This window comes from Podarcis raffonei, chromosome 3, assembly GCF_027172205.1.
Source record: "Podarcis raffonei isolate rPodRaf1 chromosome 3, rPodRaf1.pri, whole genome shotgun sequence".
NCBI classification, from domain to species: domain Eukaryota; kingdom Metazoa; phylum Chordata; class Lepidosauria; order Squamata; family Lacertidae; genus Podarcis; species Podarcis raffonei.
Genome location: NC_070604.1, coordinates 31,725,204 through 31,745,772, shown reverse-complemented (window position 1 = coordinate 31,745,772; position 20,569 = coordinate 31,725,204). Strand labels below are relative to the sequence as shown.

The following is a 20,569-nucleotide window of genomic DNA, read 5'->3' as shown; positions in this document are numbered from 1 at the left end:
AGTAAGGCTCATTGTACATTTGCAAAATTAAAGCCCAGTTCAGTGCCATTTCAATGCTAGGCTTGGAAACCACCCATTGATTAAGTTTATCTATTGCTTTCCCATAGAAACTGTGCTCAAAGCAACATACAGAGAAAACAGAATTAAAAGAAAACTGAAAAAACCCTAAAATGTAAACATAAAACATGTTTAATAGATCTGAAGAAAAAACTAGGAATCCATCAAGTAAGATGCCATCAGGTAACGAATGCCTCTGTAAGAAGTATATAGGATTACGATGGAACATGGGCATAGCCGGGGGGGGCAGCTGCCCCCTGATCAAGTAAAACGATAGAAATACTTAACTAACTGACCAATCACATCGATTCTGCCCCCTAACAAAAGTTCTTTCCCCCCCCCAACAAAATGCTGCCCCCCCTAACAAAAATCCTGGTTACGCCCATGCGATGGAAGGCATATAAGGAAGGAATATTTGCGGAGTGCCCTAGAAAGTAAGTTCAAGACAGAAGGAGCCACCACTGAAAAGGCTTTGGTGTGTATTGCTTGAGATCTGGGCTGAGCAAACAGAACCACAAGCAGAGAGCCCCACTGGAACGTCATAAGGTGTTAGAAGATAAACAAGGTGTTCAAAAAGGAACTATACACCTACCATATGTAGTACATTTTCCAAAGGTGTAATACTTTTCGAACACCCTGTACAGTACAGTGGTACCTCGGGTTACATACGCTTCAGGTTACAGACTTCGCTAACCCAGAAATAATACCTCGGGTTAAGAACTTTGCTTCAGGATGAGAACAGAAATTGTGCTCCGGCGACGCGGCTGCAGCAGGAGGCTCCATTAGCTAAAGTGGTACCTCAGATTAAGAATAGTTTCAGGTTAAGAACGGACCTTCGGAACGAATTAAGTACTTAACCCAAGGTACCACTGTATATGTATTAAGGCACCTAAGGTATATAAGACCCAGGCCCATCTCACACTTTGAAAGTTCCCATGCTTCTTTGAGGCGAGGAAGCCAGTATCTGGTGCAAATGTGACAAGTACTGTGAAAATGCACCACTGCCACCCGATGCTCAAAACGTAAGGCTCCTTCCTAAGGGGAGTGTGACCTCATCTGGAAAAGGAGATTTCCACTATAATGGAAACAAAATAAAAAAATTCCTTCCAGTAGCACCTTAGAGACCAACTAAGTTTGTTATTGGTATGAGCTTTCATGTGCTTGCACACTTCTTCAGATACGTGTGCATGCACACAAAAGCTCATACCAATAGCAAACTTAGTTGGTCTCTAAGGTGCTACTGGAAGGAATCTTTTCATTTTGTTTCGACTACGGCAGACCAACACGGCTACCTACCTGTAACTACCACTATAATGGGATTTAGCCTCATGATTAAGAGATCTTGCAGCTGCACTTGAAGCCGACCCCAAACAAAAACAGACCAAGGAGGCGTCCTTAACATACTGATGCCAGCAGTGATGTAGATAGGGGCTGTCGCGGGATCCAGAAACCCACAGCGTAGGGGGGACCCCACCACCACCATTGAAAAGAACCCTGCACTTGCAGGTGGCGACGGGCGCCTGCCTCCTTTCCTTATCTCTATGGCTTAGAGGAAGCGGATCTTCGCGCCGGCTCCTCCCCCTCGCGGCTCTTCTTTTCTTTCTCCCGAACGGAGTTAGCTCCTCCCTGCCGAACCTTCTCTCGGCGGCGTTGATCCGTCCGATTCCCATTGGCTATGCAAAAGAGGGAACGTCGGGAGCGCCAATGAGCGGCGGCCACGGCTGGAATCGGCGAAGCTTTGGGTGCCCTTAACCGGAGGGGAAGTCGCAGGAGCGTGGAGAGAGAGCGCAGGAGCTTGTTAAGAGTGCAACATGGGCGCGTTCGGCGTGAGGCGGTTTCTGCTTGGTAAGGGGCGCGCGTGGGTGGTGGGGGAGGAGGAGAGGAAAGAGGTGCCGGGGCTTTAATTAATTGCAAGGTCGGGGAGGGTGGGGGTATTTGCAAGCTTATTAATAGGATATGGGGGAAGCCCAGGCCTGTTGGGCGGCTGTGGTTTGGGGTGGGTGGAAGAAGCCAGTTCTATTGTCCAGGCTGAAAACGGGTCGTGGTTTCTATACCGTGTCCAGAATCAATATTTTGGATCATGGGAGTGATCAATATTTTGGATCGTGGGAGTGATCAATATTTTGGGTCGTGGGAGTGATCAATATTTTGGATCATGGGAGTGATCAATATCTTAGATCATGGAAGTGTTCAGTATTTTAGATCATGGGAGTGGGTGCGCCAAATTGCTTTCTTTTGAACTACGTTTTAAAATAAAGCTCAAGTATCCTTTTAGAAGAAGAGAGACGTTGCATCTTTCTCAGTTTTTGCTGCTGGTTGGGGGTTTCCTTAGAGCAGGAACCTAGGAAGCTGCCTAATACAGAGTCAAACCAATGTTCCGTCTAGCGCAGGCATCCTCAAACTCAGCCCTCCAGGTGTTTTGGGACTACAACTCCCATCATCCCTAGCTAACAGGACCAGTGGTCAGGGGTGGTGGGAATTGTACTCCCAAAACACGTGGAGGGCGGAGTTTGGGGATGCCTGATTTAGGGCTTTGCTGCGAAAGATCATGAGTGTATTTATTATATGCATTTTTTTGTCCCACCCTTCCTCCCAGGAGCTCTCAGGGTTGCGTACATGTTTTCTCCCCATACGTGTTCATTCTTGCAACAACCCTGTGAGGTAGCTTTGGCTGGTGGGTGGTCTAGAGCAAGCTTCATGGCTGAACAGGGTTTTCAACCTTGGCCTCCCTAGGCCACAGTCAATACTCCAGCCCAGCCTTTCTCAACCTTGGATCCCCAGATGTTGAACTACAACTCCCATCATTGCTAGCTAGTGGGGGGGTCAGGGATGATGGGAACTGTAGTCCAACAACATCCGGGGACCCAGATGGTTGAGAAAGGGTGCTCTAGCCAGTAGACAAGACTCACACCACATAATTGTTGCTTTGGTCCTGCTTGCACTTTCTTATTTTGATATAAGTCCTCTCAACCCCTGTGACATTATTCAGCAGCAACCTTTCTCAGCTGTGGGCCAGTCCACTGTCCCTCAGACCATGTTGTGGGCCGGACTATTTTTTTTGGGGGGGGGGGAAATTAATGAATTCCTATGCCCCACAAACAACCCAGAGATGCATTTTAAATAAAAGCACACATTCTACTCATGTCAAAACACCAGGCAGGCCCCACAAACAACCCAGAGATGCATTTTAAATAAAAGGACAATTCTACTCATGTAAAAACATGTTGATTCCTGGACCGTCCGTGGGCCGGATCCGGCCCCTGAGCCTTAGGTTGCCTACCTCTGCTCTTGAGTATACATTCATAGTTAGCACAGTGCAAGTAGTCTTCCTACTCCTAAGCAAACATAAAGGTTATGAGGTGGAAGGTGTGTCATCTCAAGTCGTCAGCCTATCCAGTTTGGTCATCCCTCTTAGTTATGCCAAGCTAGGCAAATACTCCTAAAATGCAACACATAGAACAGACATTCCAATTTTCTGTGATGAGATCTTGTTAAAAGGGGGGGGGGTGAGGTGGAAATGGCTTGATGCTACCTGCTTTTGCAAAGGCATCTCCTTTCACATGTTAAAACAGACCCTTTGTTAGTTAAGAATAGAGAGAACAAGGATGGTCAGTCTGCTTTGCTGTGGATAACAGCTACATGTTTAAACACACCCACACCCCACTGTTTTCTTCTGGACTCAGTTTTTGGAAGCGATTAATGCTAGCAGGCAAAGTTCTTTTAGGTCTTCATAAAATAACCTGTTGGTTGGTATATGTTGGAATGATTCATCCATGTAGCTCACTCATGTGAAACCCATTAACTGTTTTATCCTGGAATCGTGCTCATGGGGCCAACTACAACTGCTGATAAGCAGGATTAAAAGGTAAAGGTAAAGGTACCCCTGCCCGTACGGGCCAGTCTTGCCAGACTCTGGGGTTGTGCACCCATCTCACTCAAGAGGCCGGGGGCCAGCGCTGTCCGAAGACACTTCCGGGTCACGTGGCCAGCGTGACATCGCTGCTCTGGCGAGCCAGAGCCGCACACGGAAACGCCGTTTACCTTCCCGCTAGAAAGCGGTCCCTATTTATCTACTTGCACCCGGGGGTGCTTTCGAACTGCTAGGTTGGCAGGCGCTGGGACCGGGCAATGGGAGCGCACCCCGCCGCGGGGATTCGAACCGCCGACCTTTCGATCGGCAAGCCCTAGGCACTGAGGCTTTTACCCACAGCGCCACCCGTGTCCCTGATAAGCAGGATTATTGGGCTGCAAACAATTAGCCTGGGCTCTAATAATACATACCTACTAAAGACTGGATTTTTCAAAAGGGATGTGGTGCTGAACATAGAATTGTAGAGTTGGAAGGGACCCCTAAGGGATGATTCCTTGCCATACAGGAATCTCAACACATGGTTCCCCATCCAATTTGAAACCCCATCCAATTTAAGACCCTGCTTAGCTTTGCAAAAGGGCTAGCAGTTTTATTGCTTAAGCCAGAGGTAGTTTTATTGCTGTCCTTTTTTTTAAAAAAAAAAGAAAGGCAGGAGGACATGTTAGGCATATTATTCTAGTAATGAACTACAGTTGAATTAACAGCCGTATTTATTGGAATAAAGCCACTGCAAATGCATACTGGTGAAATGATATGTGGTGTGATAAATTGTGCCGGTTGGTGCAGTCAACACTGGAAGCAGAAGTTCTTGGTGCCTTGAGTTCCAAGAAGCTTGAGATACAACACACATCTGTGCATGTCTGTTGTGTCTTAAGAGGATTGCAGCCTGAGCTGGAGTGAATCCTGTCTTTACAGAACCCTGACTTAGACTCCATGAAAGAATAAGCCACCAGGAGAATTATCTCTGTACAGCACCAACTATAGAATGATGTGTTGTCAGGCCGCGTACAAGACCTGCTAACCTGTAAAAGGGCACACAATGTACGTGACACAAACTAGTTGGAAGCCCCCCTTGTGCTTTGAGCTCTGGTGACTGTGGTTGTGTGAAGAGAGAGGCAGCACCAAATTAATGGCAAAGGCGGGGCATGGGTGTGTCACTTAGCCTAATAACAATTCTTCTCCTGTCGGGATTGGTGGTGCTCTCTGGCGTCACTTTCCCCCCTTGCTTTAACACGCATGAGTTCTCTTTGCCATAAAAGCAGCAACGGTGATGCTCGTCTCTCTGAAAGGATATTGACTTTTCTTCAAATTTTGCATTTTAGGAATGGTAAGCTGCTCATTCTTCCTTGCTGTCAACGGCTTATATTCTCCCAGCGACGATGTTATAGAGCTGACACCTACAAACTTCCACAAAGAGGTCATCCACAGCGACAGTTTGTGGCTCGTAGAGTTCTATGCACCATGGTGAGTAACGATCGAGCCACATCTTCTGGCGAACAATTATTGTTGGGGTGTGTTCTGTCTGCACCAACCTTCACTAGCTTGGTGCTCTTGAAATGTTTTGGACCACAACTCCCATCAGCCTCAGACAGCCGATGGGAGTTGTAGTCCAAAATGTCTGAAGGGCATCAAGATCTTATGTGTGAGTGAGGAGCAGGGCTGCAACTTTCAGTCTTCATTTTCTTGCTGCCCACGTTCCCTCAGTGGCCAGTTGCACACCAGTAACAAGTGAGAGTTGGTGTAAGGGGACCTTGTCTGTTTAGAGTTTCCTCCACAAATGTTGAGCATATGTATAGGTCAACAGTTGGTTTCCCCTCCTCCGAGAATGACAGCTACAGTCACCCTTAGCCACTCCTCTGGAGGCTGCATATTCGCAATGGGTGGGGCACCCCATGAATACATGACATCACCCACACATAAAGCACAGAGCACCCCCTTCCTCAGCTGATCCCTGCATTGCCTCTTCCTCACTCACCTGATGAGCCAGGAGGGTTTGATCTGCATTCTCCATCATGGCAGGGAGGGTTCTGGTCATTCTAGCCCAGGCACGTCCAACTCCCAAGAGACTGCGATCTACTCCCAGTATAAAATAATTGGCAGTGATCTACCCATTGTCATTGGAGGGAGGAGAGTGCATTTTTTAGGCAGGGGCGTTGGCCAGAGTTGTTGAGCTTTGGGGGGGGGCAAGACTTGTTGAGCTTGAGCATTTTATGGGGGGGGGAGAATAAAAACGCTGACTATCACACGCAGTGCTACAGCAAACTTGCTTCCGCATTCCACAACGTTCTATGTGTGAAAGAAGCAAGCAGAAGGTTACTGATGTTTGGGTTATTCCTTCTGAGAAGCTGAGTACAGCTGGTTTAAACTGGTTCTGTTGTCTCTTTCTGTCAAGGTCATGCTGACTAGAATAGTGAGGCCAGACGGAGGCTGGGTTTCATTCTCTCTCTTTCTATCTCTCTTTCTGTAGCCATCAAGCCTCATCATTCTTGCCCCTCCTTACTATCTGGCTTGGCTTGGCATCCCCTTCAACTGGCTGCTTTTCATAGAGCTGGCCCTGCTGCCATCTCTCCTCATCCCAGCTGCCTCTGTTGTTTTGTTTGCTCTCCCCCCCCCCCTTTTATCAACACTAAAGACAGACACAAAAACCATCCTATCAGCTCCTGCTGCACCCACGCTCCGTGTCTCCACTTGCCATGGACGCACTGATACCAAACTATAAAACAAATGGAAACCCGTGGTGTTGCTTGAAATTCAATGAATGTTCTTTGCGTTCCCTATTCCTGCAAAATATTCTAAGTGGCTGGATTCCTGTGCACCTTTGGTTCAAAAGAGTTCTTGAATCTCTCTCTGTGTGTGTGTTTTCTTCTTCCCCTTTAAGGTGTGGCCACTGCCAAAGACTGACACCTGAATGGAAGAAAGCTGCAACAGCACTGAAAGTGAGTAACCACAACATGACATTTCTAGCTCAGCCTTCTGTAACCTGGTGGCATTGTCCCTGATTCCATTGGTCATGCTAGCATGGGATGATGTAGTCCAAGGCATTTGGAGATTGGGAGAGGCCAGTCTGTGTTGACTGGCAGCTACTCTCCAGGGTTTTGGACAGGAGTGTTTGCAGCCCTGCCAGGGCGTGGACCTGGCAAAGCACATGCCCTATGGCGCTGCTGTGGCCTTTTTCTCTCTTGGTCTTTGGAAGGTGGCTGTTGTTGGCTGCCTTTTGTAACACGCGTTTCTTATTTGCTTTGAACAAGCGTATTGCTTTGCAATCTTCATTTTAAACACTCTGGAGCCTTAACTTGACAGTTTTGCGATTGCAAAAGTGGCGTGTGCGATGTCCCGTTTCACACAGGAGAGCTCCCTGGTTTGTAAGGGAGCATTCAAACCACAGTTTCCCGAGTCAGATGCAGCACAGCAAAACTAGGAAGTCCCCTTTGCTGCTGGGTGTGCAAGGAGAAGCGAAGGGAGTGCTTTAGCTTGTTGCTTGTTCTTGCTACAATAAACCATAATTCCTTAGAGTTGTTACATTGTCTGAAGCGGGCCACCCCCAAGACTGTATGCTTCTAAGCAGTACAGTCATGCCTCATGTTACGTCCGCTTCATGCTACGTTCTTTCAGGTTACGTCCCACGGCGACCCGGAAGTACCGGAAAGGGTTACTTCTGGGTTTTGCTGCTTGTGCATGCGCAGAAGCGCAAAATGACATCATGTGCAGAAGCAGCAAATCGCAACCCACGCGTGCACAGACGCAACACTGCAGGCTGCGCTCTTTTCATGTTGCGAACGGGCCTCCGGAACGGATCCCGTTCGCAACCAGAGGTACCACTGTACTTTTATTTCATCTTAAATTCTTCTTACCTTAACTGCATCATTGTAGCAATACCTATATTATTTTAGATGAGGCTTCCTCAAACTCGGCCTCCAGATGTTTTTAGCTTACAACTCCCATGTTCCCTAGCTAGCAGGACCAGTGGTCAGGGATGATGGGAATTGTAGTCTCAAAATATCTGGAGGGCCGAGTTTGAGGAAGCCTGTTCTAGATCTTCTCCATCATGTTATCCTGTGATCAGGATGGTTAACGCCTACTAAAATTCAAGACTGACCCCATCAATTCATCATTCCTCTGATTACATTTACATGGAGAATAAGTTTCATACAGCTCTAATTCTCATTTTTGGAACTTGGTAAAAGTTACTCTCTTATGAACTAGAAATAGCCCTTTATTGAAATCAGCTTTATTAATGTTCAAGCCAAGCACATACTGTGTGTTCATGAGCAGATTCTTTGACTTACCACATTCATCTGGGCAAAATTTAACGTGTGACATCCTACATAGAACCCTATTAACCCCTCTCAACCCCATTTTAAAGGTGGTGCTTCGTTTTCATTCTCAAATGGATCAATCCTACCTCATCTGAAAGTCTCTTTCTTGCAGGGTATTGTGAAGGTTGGGGCGGTGGATGCAGATAAACATAATTCCCTAGGTGGTCAGTATGGTGTCAGAGGATTCCCCACTATCAAGATATTTGGTGCCAACAAGAACAGACCAGAAGATTACCAAGGTACTTCTGTAAAAGTGGTGGTTTTTACTAGGATTGTTGAGTCTTATACACTTAACTCGGTGTTTCCCAAACTTGGGTCTCCAGCTGTTTTTGGACTACAACTCCCATCACCCCAGTTAGCAGGGCCAGTGGACAGGGATGATGGGAATTGTAGTTCAAAAAAAACAACAACCCCAGCTGGAGACCCAAGTTTGGGAAACACTGATTCACTGATGAGCATATTAAATGAAACTTCTTCTAGCCCCCTCGTTTCCTAACTAATCAGGCCATGTATTGTAAAGGTAATCATCACACCTTCTCATTTTCTTGTACTAAAATCGCCAGAAGTGGGTGTGGTGGTTAGGGAGTCACAGCTGAGAGAGGAAGGGGTAGCTGTTCCCTCCCCAACTGTGTTCTTTTGACCCTCCTTTATTGTAACTGGGCTTGAGAGAAGGCTGTTTTCAAGCCTACTTGCAAGGAGGCAGGATGTTCCACTGTATCTCATCTGTGACTCATTCCTTCTGGCATCTGTGCTTTCTCCCAGTGCAGCACTGCAGTTTTACTGCCTTCTTGGTGACTGTTGGAAGGCTCCATCGCATCACAAAACAGTGCTGACAGAATCTGACATGGAGCCAGTCTAAACATTCCTGCCGTCTTTCTCTTACGTTCTTAGGGGGCAGGACAAGCGACGCTATCGTTGATGCTGCTTTAAGTGCCCTCCGGTCAATGGTGAAAGATCGTCTTAGTGGCAGAGGAGGTGGCCAAAGCTATGGAAAACAGGTACGTCCAGGCAGAAAGAAGCAACAGATTGTTTCCTTTCGTGAATGTGTTTTCTAGGCACATCCATCAAGATATAATTGGAGAGCAGTTTGGTGGGGATTGGTCTGCATTAAAAAAAAAAAATGCATGGTGTATAAGGATTTTAATTACAGGTTTAAAAAGAATTTTTTTTAAAAAAGTCTGGGAAGGTAAGCTGTTGTAAAGTGCAAAGCAGTGCATTGTGTTTGCCCATTTAAAACTAGAACATAATCACACGTGGCAAACTTAATGCACGTTGAAGAGTAACTAGCAGGATTGGTCTTTTCCTATGAAGTATTTGTGGCACATTGTGTAAGTATCAAAATACAGTTTGGTGGGAAGTAGCGACAGCAGAAGGTTAAGTGGGGGAAATAAAAGTGTGTTTTGGGATCGATGGCTGGCAAAGAATGAAATAGCGGGGGGGGGGAATGGAATTGAAATGCTTCTGGATCTTAGTGGCACCGCCCATTCAAGGCTTGCACGGTAAAAAGTCCCATCAGTTGTCATCTTTATGGACTTTCCAAAACTAGTTATTCACCTGGGCCAGGTGGCCAAAATCGTACCCACCAGATGTTGGTGGACCACAGCTCCCCATCACCCCTGACCATCGGCCACTCTGGCCGGGAGGGGGGGTGGAGAGGCACCACATTGGCTACCACTAACCTATGCTTATCGTTTATGTTGTTTTTGTTTTATTTTGCATCCATTTATTTTTATTTTTTTCTATCAAAAAGAACCATTTTGTGCCGCTTTCTACAATTCTGATACTGCTGTTTTTGTCTTAAGTGAGCCGCCTAGAGAATACGTTCTGTTGGGTGGCCATATAAATCTAGTTAAAATACACAGGAACGAAAGCAGGTTTGTAAATCAATTAAATAGTAAAGATGCCATAGGGCAGGCATGTCCAAGTAGGCTGCGATCTACTAACCCAGTATAAAAAACTGGCAGTGATCTACCACACTCTCCCATTGTCATTCTTCAACTTAAACACATAATATTTGGCTGAGCGGTGGCGCTGTGGGTTAAACCACTGAGCCTAGGACTTGCCGATCAGAAGGTCGTCTGTTCGAATCCCCGTGACAGGGTGAGCTCCCGTTGCTTGGTCTCTCCTCCTGCCAACCAAGCAGTTCGAAAGCACGTCAAAGTGCAAGTAGATAAATAGGTACCGCTCCGGCGGGAAGGTAAATGGCGTTTCCATGCGCTGCTCTGGTTCACCAGAAGCGGCTTAGTCATGTTGTCCACATGACCCGGAAGCTGTACGCCAGCTCCCTCGGCCATTAAAGCAAGATGAACGCAGCAACCCCAGAGTCGTCTGCGACGACCTAATGGTCAGGGGTCCCTTTATCTTTACCCATGATAGAGAAATAATAAGAAATGATAGTAGCTTCCATGAAACCTGAAACATTCATTATACTATAAATCAATATATTTTTTTAAACACCTGCTTGCCTCCGTCGTTAGTATGACACCTGGCCTGGGTCTGCATTTTGTTAACCGTCTATTAGATATCATGTGAGTCCTGAGTGAGAGCCAGCTTCAGAGAATCCTTAAGGTGTTTATCTGTCATGTTGGAACGTTGCTTACTCTTCATCATTTTTAGATATGAAAATGCAGATTCATGCAAATAAGTTGAACCAAAACATGAGTGTAGAATTTCACTGCATCTTCTCAAATTAGGAAATTTTTGTCTAGGCACAAACCTCCAAAATTATTTTTCTCTTGCACGGGCCTTCAGAAAAATGTCATTTTTCAGACTTAGTAACTCATTTCCAAGAGCTAGTTTGCGCAATGAGTAATTTTTACTGATAGTGACTGCAGTTTCTTTTAATGTCCAAATCGGATTTGAATGGAAATGACATGTATTCTACAATTGATTCAATTTTTTGGAAGTCACCAAATCTCTTTTTGAACTCCTGAATAACTAAACCAATTTTGATCACATACTTTGTTTGAAAAACAAAGGCAGGATTTTTTCCCCAGGTGGTCTTGCATGTTAGGAAAAGTGACCAGAGGTATTGATTGTAAGGTCAGCCATCATTAGCTTAAATTTGGTTCTGTAGGATGAAACTATGCTCATCAACTCTCCAATGCATTTATCTTTAGTTTCTAGGTTCATATCACTAAGTTTACCTGTGAAAACTGCAAGGAAAGCCACATCAAACAACCACTCTTCATCTTCTAACTGAGCGTACTCATCTCCCCTCTCCTTCAAAAAGGATATTATTTCTTTCAACAAACTGTGAAATCTTAGCAAAAATTTGTGCCTACTGAGCCACCTGTGTGTAAAATTACTTCTGGCTGCCCTTCCTCAAGAAAGAGATTGAAAAGCTGCCTTTGAAGTGATTTTCCACGAATTGAATTTAAAATTTAAAAGCTATGTCCATGACATTCTTTGCATTCAGTCTCTTGCTTGCCAGAACTTGCTGGTGAATGATACAGTGATATGCAAGGAAGTCAGGGAAATCGCCATGCTGTCGACAAAAAGCAATAAATCCATTAACCTGACCTGTCATGGCTTTTACTTCATCAGTAGTGATGGCAGCAAGGATGGAGGAATAGAAAGAATTCAATATTTCCTGACATGTAGTTCTTTCTCTTAAAGAAACCATCCCAAGTAGTTCTTCTTTGGTGCCGAAATCTTCAAAAATCATATGAATAAAAACTAGCATCTGAGCCGTGTTGCTGATGTCTGTAGATTCATCCACTTGGAGTAAAGAAAGCAACACAATTGGATACATCTTTCAACAGCTGTTCATTTATATTTTTACACATTTTTTTTCCATTTACCGCACAACCGTGTTTCTCGATGATTTTGGATAGCAGCTGAGATAACTTTTTTATATTTAAAACCTTCAAAAAGATTACGAGCTATTGCAAGAAAACACTATTTCACAAACACCCCCTTCGGTGAAAGGTTTGCAATTTTTAGCAATCAGGTTGTTCACCTTGAAGGATGAAATGGTTGCATTGTTAGAATGTGAGCTGGATTTAGCTAGTAATTGTTGCTGAGCAGCTAATTTTGATTTAAGTGCTTTGAGCTTAAGTTTACGTATTTCACTTTTGAGTGGAAAATCAACAGCCAATTTACTACAGCGGAGAGCATTATAGTGGCGTTCCAACTTACCCTTTTTTGGTAAGGACACTGAGGCGTTACAAATTAAACAGCAACACTTGTCTTTCACCATCACAAAGGAATACTCAATTTCCCATTCGTCGTGAAAATGATAATTTTTGGGCACTTATTTTTTTTACAATAGGGCCTAGGCCTTCTGAAATAATTGATTTAAAAACTATGACTGTGCAAAGACGGTAACAAGAAACTACGGCTCATGTTTAAAGCGCAAGGAATCACATCTTCCCTTTCCAGGTTTCGGAAATGAGAATGGCATGTATTGGTTCCCAAGCCAAGCAATTGCTGTTTATGGTTTTTCATCTCTCGTAAATTTCTTAAGAGACCTGTTTGCAGTCAGCGTCTAGCAAATCATTATTAATAGTAATACTGGTGATGATAATAATGGTGTATATAGCTTTATCGTCTTAACTCAGCGAGACAGAATGCTACCTGCTTTGGAAAGTGTGACAGCCTTTGAGCTACCCAACACCCAGACAAGAAGGAAAACCAATTCAGCTTTTCCATACTTTATTCGCTTCTGCGAGATCTTTTTCCCCCGCTTGTGCTTAAATTCATTCCCCTTAATTTGAGAATGGAACAGTCCACTGCTCCCGCTGCCTAGAACCCCCTTATCTGTGAATGGTACAACCCAGTTCCTTGCCAAATCCAGACAGTGATTAACGCTGCAGAATTTGATTGGCTGTCAGAGTGCTAACTGTACTCCAGTGCCATTGGTCGATGCCTCTCTCGACTCCTTCTGTGGCCGATCTGCTATTGGGCATTAGACTTCAGGAAGCGTTCCCTTCTCTCACCCCTCCAAGGTCATTCAAGTTAAATAAATAAATAAATAAGCGTAGAAAAGTAGGAGGGTGGAGGCCTCGCAACCTAACCTGCTAGGCGGCTAGAAGAGGCTCATTTTCAGCCAATCATTGGCAGCGCTTGGTCACCCTGGCAGTCAGCCCGGAGAAATAAAACGCAAGTTATTAAAGCAGGTCAGCCTTAACCATACATATATTCTCCAGTGATAAGCATCAGTGGCGCTTGATCGACAGACATCGAAGACCAATACGCCAGGAACAAAGCCGATTTGTTTTCCTGTGAGCCGGAGCTCCTCCAGTGGGGATGGTAGCAAATTAAAGGAAGGCTGCATAGCTTGGCACGGCTGCCAACTAATGGGGAATATGAGCGGGGATGGCAGTGCCGGGACTAAGAGCCAATGAGAGACTTTAAGTTGGGGGGGGAGGGAGGCAAAAGTTCTCTTTCTGAGGAGGAAAGAGGACACACACACAAAATACCACCATAGTGCGATCGACCAAAATCCATCTCACTATCTACGCGTTGGACGTGTCTGCCATAGAGTACAGTGGTACCTCGGGTTACATATGCTTCAGGTTACAGACTCCGCTAACCCAGAAATAGGGCTTCAGGTTAAGAACTTTACCTCAGGATGAAAACAGAAATCGTGCTCCCGCGGCGCAGCAGCAGCAGGAGGCCCCATTAGCTAAAGTGGTGCTTCAGCTTAAGAACAGTTTCAGGTTAAGTACGGACCTCCGGAACGAATTAAGTACTTAACCCGAGGTACCACTGTATAGACCAAGGTTAGCGAACATGGCGCCTGCCAGATGATGTTAAGATTACAGCTCCCATCAGCCCCGGCCAGCTTAATCAGTGGCGGAGGATGATGGGAGCTGTAGTTCAGCAACACTTGGAAGGCCCCACATTGGCTGCCCTGGCATAGACACATGCAGAGAGCGCTCCACAGACTTGTAGCTTGCAATTGCAACTCCCATGTGCCCATGTGGAGTGACTACTGCTAGACTGCGGCAAAGGCGTTCAAACTAAATTTGAGTCCTTTTGTGTTTTGAACTACAGAGCAGCCGGGAAAGCGGTGGCTCGGGCAAAAAGGATGTGATTGACCTGACGGACGACACCTTCGATAAGAACGTCTTGAACAGCGAAGATGTCTGGCTGGTGGAGTTTTATGCTCCTTGGTGCGGGCATTGCAAAAAGTAAGTGGATTGAAGGCATCGTTTACTTGCTACAGGTGCAAAGTACGACTCAAAATTTCTCGGCGGGTGCCTGAAATGTTTATTCAGTACTTCGGTGTAAGGACAATCCTATGTATCATATCTGCTCAGAAGTGAACCTCACTGCAGTGGAACTGAACGCATGGACAGTGTAAAGGATTGCAGCCTAAATTGCTCTTCAGCTTGTGACAGCTGAAAATGATGAACATCTTCTGCTTCCCTTATGCTGGGGTTTTCTCTCTTGATTTCAGTGCGGTCCCCTTGGTGCCAGTTAACCTCATGTTCTCCACAAACAAGTCTGGAAAGCTCATAGCTTACAGAGCAGGGGTGGGGAACCTGTGGCCCTTAGACATTTATGAACTACAACCCTTCCTCATTCCTGACCGTTGGCCATGCTGGCTGGGACTCGTGGTAGAGGTGGAGTCTGACAACCTCCTGAGGGGACCCCCCTTGCTTTTACCCCTGGTTTAATCACACTCTTTTTGCAGTTGTGACAAAAGGTGCTTTAAAATAATAAGATTTTGGATGCCGCTGCTAATTAGTAGTGATCTTTAAAATAAAATAAAAGGAAGAAACACGCAAAAACCCCACCTTTCTTCCCACAGTTTAGAGCCAGAATGGGCAGCAGCTGCAACAGAAGTGAAGGAGCAGACAAAGGGGAAAGTGAAATTGGCTGCTGTAGATGCTACAGTGAACCAGATGTTAGCAAGCCGATATGGGGTGAGTTGAACAGAGCAGTGTTCTTTTCCTCAAAATACGTGAAAGTTGTCTCGATTAGGGTTTTGCAGGGGAGTTTAAAAGATACTTTATTGATAAGCACTTTGCTTCTGCGAGTTAATGTACTGCGTTTTAAAACAAGCAGTGAGAGCACAGCCAGTTTTTTACATCCCATGAATTAGTATTATTTTTTAAATGCAGATATATGTGCTCGGGGGGGGGCGTGGGTGGCGCTGTGGGTTAAACCACAGGGCCTAAGACTTGCCGATCGGAAGGTCGGCGGTTCGAATCCCCGCGGCGGGGTGAGCTCCTGTTGCTCGTTCCCTGCTCCTGCCAACCTAGCAGTTCGAAAGCACATCAAAGTGCAAGCAGATAAATAGGTACCACTCCGGCGGGAAGGTAAACGGCGTTTCTGTGTGCTGCTCTGGTTCGCCAGAAGCGACTTAGTCATGCTGGCTACATGACCCGGAAGCTGTATGCCGGCTCCCTCGGCCAATAAAGCGAGATGAGCGCCGCAACCCCAGAGTCTGCCACAACTGGACCTAATGGTCAGGGGTCCCTTTACCTTTACCTATATGTGCTCGGACGTTGCTCCTGCTATGTAGGGAAGCAGCTTTATGTAGAAAGTGTGTAGCCTCCCAGTGGCTATTGCTGCTTTGTCAGGTTTGTGGCTCTGATTTGTTACCATTTGAAACCTCCCAGATCCGTGGGTTCCCGACAATAAAGGTCTTCCAGAAGGGAGAAGAGCCCGTCGATTACGAAGGTGGAAGGACAAAATCGGATATTGTTGCTCGCGCTCTAGACCTGTTCTCAGATAATGCTCCACCACCTGAACTCCTGGAGGTATTCTTGTCCTGATAATCTGATGAAATGTAGCAAACGAGCCATGTAGATCTCATCTGCATGGCCAACTCATTGTAGAATGGGATGGGACAAGGGAGCATGTCTTGGGGAGAGTGATGGAGCTAGATAAAGAAGTGTGCTTGGCCAGATTAGGCTTGTGACACAGGTTTCCCCACGCCTGCTTTAACCATTAGTAATTTCATGGGTGATGAGGCATGTGTGTGTTTCTCTCTCTCTCTCAGATCATCAATGAAGATGTTCTGAAACAAACTTGCGATGCTCACCAGCTGTGCATCATTTCCGTCTTGCCCCATATTCTTGACACAGGTAAATAAAAGCGAGAAAACGCTTGCTGTCTCTCCCCCCCCCCGAAATCGTGTTTGTAATAAGTGCCTCAAACACTTTTGCCCTTCCCTGTCTTGTCATAACAGGAGCCGCAGGTAGAAACTCCTACCTGGAAGTCATGCTGAAATTGGCAGATAAATACAAAAAGAAGATGTGGGGGTAAGTCACATCAAAACGCATAGACGGAAAGAAATGCTGCCAGACCTGTTACTTTTTTAGTGGACGGGTCATTTGTATCCTGCAAAAGAACGTGCCCCATTCAGACATGCAAAGGCAGCTATTATTATGAATGTAACATATGGGAAGGGCAATAGCTCAGTGATAGTGTATTTGCCTTACATGTGGAAGGTCTTAGTTCAATCCCTGACATCTCCAGTTAAGAGTCGGGAGAGTTCCCTCCCTGAAATCCTGCAGAACTGGCTACCAGTTAAGTACACTGCAAGATAGAGCAATGCTCTGACTCAGGATAAGGCAGCTTCCTATGTTCAGGGGATCAGGGATTAGGAGTGGATTGTATGACTGCACACTCCAGTCGGCTTTCTCTCTCTCCCTCCCTCCCCCTTGTCCTGCTTTGGTGTTCCATTTTACGAGCATTAACCAAGGTGTCGAAGCAAAGGAAGGAAAAACTAGTTTCATTAAGGCATACAGATGTGAACTGACCTTCACATACAATGGCGGTGATGTGGGGTTTTTTGCCCCCCCAGGTGGTTGTGGACGGAAGCTGGAGCTCAGTCAGATCTTGAAAACTCCTTTGGAATTGGAGGGTTTGGCTACCCAGCCATGGCAGCCGTGAACGCTCGGAAGATGAAATTTGCACTGCTGAAAGGATCTTTCAGCGAGCAAGGAATTAACGAGTTCCTAAGGTACGGAAATATCTGCGTATGTTTTGCTCCATTTGATGGTATCCAAACGGCAAGAACCATATGCCTTTCCCCCCTCGAGGTTTGGACGCAAGTTGTTGTTTTGCATTGGTAGAAGAATGCTACTGGACTTGAAAATCATTCTTAGGGTTGCTTTTATTTTCCCATTATATCGGAGCTAATTTTTACATCAACCCTTTAAAGGTTACGTGTGCTTGGTTTTGCGTAAACCTTCTGAGCGTGTTAGGTAACCGTTTTTTAGGTGCAGCAAATGAAACGAGGAGACCATATATTGCCCACTGGGTGGTGGAAAACAATTATGCCATCTCAGACTTGCTAATGGTTTGGTATTTTTTCACCCACTCAAAAAAACAAAAGCAAATTCTAAACATGACGGAACCTTCTCCTTTTAGGGAACTCTCCGTTGGTCGAGGGTCCACAGCACCTGTAGGTGGAGGGGCTTTCCCAAAAGTTAACACAGTAGAGCCATGGGACGGCAAAGATGGCGAGGTAAGAAGTGCCTTCTTGAACTGTGCACATCAGAGCATTTTGTTTTAGTGCTTGTTTGGGGATAAACTGTACTCTTTTGCAATCCACTCCATAGCTTGTGATTTTGGATGGGGCGTTCTGGGGTGTCTTCCCCCAGGCTGCCCGTTACCAGATCAGATTTAATAGCATTGTAAATATCTGTTCTGTCTTCACGTAGACTATGGATAGCCAACCTGGTGCCCCCCCCCATATGTTGCCAGACTACAACTCGAGCCATCTGTCACCATTGACCATGCTGTCTGCAGCTGATGGGAGTTGTTGTCCACAACATCTGAAGGAGTACTACAGTGTCTGTCATAGACTGCTAAAATCCCAATTCTCATTATTCATCTATAGCAGGCACATCCAACTTCCAAGAGACTGCAATCTACTCCCAGTATATAAAAAAACCTGGCTGTGATCTACCCATTGTCATTGCCAGGAATTGTTGAGCTTTTTTAGGGGAGGGATGCCCTTTTTGAGGATCGGTGAGGACCACACAGGCGATCACTCTAGCGATCGACCTGTTGGACATGCCTGGTCTATAGTATTGCCATGTCTCTCCTGCTGTTTAGCTCATCAGAAAACCTCTTTTTTCCACTTGTAGTCAGTCTCTCTCATATTTCTTTGATTGCAGTTCTCTTTTAAAGCTTTCCGCCCGTTTTATGGTCTTACATTCCAATCATATACTGCTATAGATGGTTTTGGCAACTTCCCTGCGTGTGATGCTCTATTAACAAAACTCTTGCAACAAACCACTGTGCTAAATAAAAGAGTACTCTCTTAATATATACCTGCTAACTTCAGTTTATAAATGTCTCTGGTTAGCGTTTTCTACTTGCTGATGGCATTGAGCGCGAAGCAAGTTCACAGGACGCCTGAACCACCTTTCAATATCAAAGTTTTAATGAGCTGCATACATCTTTGTGGAGGAGTGAGAGCTGTCTGTTCAAGGGCTGCCAACGTGGTGCAGTTCAGCTGTTTAGGACTACAGCTCCCATCAGCCTCAGGCCAATGGCAAGTGGATGGTTGGAGTTGTAGCCCACAATGCCATAAAGGCACCACTTTGGCTCTTCTTGCTCTAGTTAAATTGCAAAAGTTTATCCTCTAATTTGAGGACACATTTAATAAGGGTGTTGGTCGAGGTGCACAAACTGAAAGGTAGCTAAACCTTTGTTTTAAAGCAAAGAAGTCTCCTGCAACAATGGCTGGCATAGATAAGAGTCTTATTTGTGTGTTGGCCATGTGCGTTTGAGCTTCCTGTCATGGTTCGAGCACACAGTTTCTGAATTCGTTAAAAGAAGCACATGGAGACACTAGTTTATGCATCTGGATACCTGTAAACTTGATTCACACTCTGCTTGGTTGCCTTATAGCTGCCAGTCGAAGAGGATATCGATCTCAGTGATGTAGATCTCGATGACTGGGATACCCAGAAGGACGAATTGTGAGAGCAGGAAGACACTTTGTTTCTTGAGAGACTTTGAGCAGTAGTTTGACGGAACATCTCTTTGCATCCCACGGATACTCCAGTGGCCTTTTTGCCGAGAGAAGCCCCCTCGGCCAGCTGCCGTAAGCACTGTTGCAAGAGAACTGTGTGCCTCTCAAGAAAGCCCATCTTTAAAATTCTGTGAATTTTTTTTTGTATCGAGTAAAATTGATTGTATCCTGTGCAACAGATATTTGCGGGGGGGGCGACGCTGATCTTTCATTGAAATACTCCTGTTTTAGCTTTTCTCCAGCTGGTATGTGGTTGACCGTGACTCAAGACTTTAACTAGTTTTAAAACGTGATCTAATTCTCTTCCCCTCCCAAATCTAGGTTATGCCAGCCTTTGTTTCAATGAAAGAATAAAACAAATATTTTTGACACACAGTGTCAGTGTTGTACGTTGTATGCAGCACTATCTTCTGATAAGCAGCACAGTGTTTCTGGTGTCATTACGCGGTAAGCGCTTAACAGCACCAGAGGAGCTATTTTACTTTGGATACTTCAGTTTCATCTCACCTTTTTGGAGCCTTACAGGTTTACAGAAGCACCATATTGCTTGAAGGTGTCCTGGGGGGAATGTCTGTTGCAGGCATAACTCTTAATGGATGTTACTTGGAATTGGAATCTTCTAGGAGTAATGTTGCATTGATGCTGGTGATACGGAAAAGGAGCTGATCTGCAGTGACTGCTTAACAGTTATTTCACAGGAAGAAAAGGTTTCCTAATACAGCATTCCTATTGTCTGATACAGAACCAGGTAATCCAGGTTGATTTGATGTACAGTGTTTGGCTTTTCCCCCCCCTCAGAGGGGTTGTGCAAAGGAATCTAGTTTCCAGTATTAAACAAATGTTTCCTTCTGCAAGAAGTACAGAACTTCCCGGTAAGAAATACTTGACAGCCTTTCTATAGAGAGCTATCTCTTTTGTGTATCATTTCTGCCAATTACCCTTTGAGAAGTTTATTAACGTCAATATTGCCACTCTTAAATTATGTACAGACTTAATTGTTACCTTGAGGTTGCTATAGTATGTGTTACAAATTTACTTCGACTTAGGGATTAATCTTGAACTTGTTTGTAAGAGGGGACGCCCTTGTCAGAGAAACTACTTCCACCAAACTTGTCAAAATGGATTAGATTTTCCAGCACTGTATTTTATTAATCTATTGCCAGCCAAGTTTCTCCTTTTCACCACACATTAGATTAGTGGAGGGATTAAGTATCTTATTTATTGCAAGTCCTACATTGAAACAGCTCACCCATCCCCAAAATTAAGAATCTGATCTACTGATTAACTTTCATGCAAGAGTTTGTACCTTTGACTGATTCCAAATGTTACAGATTTAAGGAGTACTTTTATCATCTTAACCATCAGATACCGCTTGAT

The 20,569-nt window shown here is 45.2% G+C and overlaps 1 protein-coding gene across 1 annotated transcript; it reads left to right on the top strand.

Annotated features, from left to right (window-relative positions):
* Positions 1-1,701: 1,701 nt before the first annotated feature.
* On the top strand, positions 1,702-19,563 carry PDIA6 (protein disulfide isomerase family A member 6). Its single transcript, XM_053380986.1, has 13 exons — positions 1,702-1,902; positions 5,251-5,392; positions 6,807-6,864; positions 8,357-8,483; positions 9,136-9,242; positions 14,245-14,381; positions 15,005-15,119; positions 15,819-15,959; positions 16,202-16,286; positions 16,391-16,463; positions 17,009-17,167; positions 17,578-17,674; positions 19,069-19,563. The coding sequence occupies exons 1-13, from the start codon at positions 1,869-1,871 to the stop codon at positions 19,141-19,143; spliced, it is 1,350 nt and encodes a 449-aa protein (XP_053236961.1). The 5' UTR covers positions 1,702-1,868; the 3' UTR covers positions 19,144-19,563.
* Positions 19,564-20,569: the final 1,006 nt, after the last annotated feature.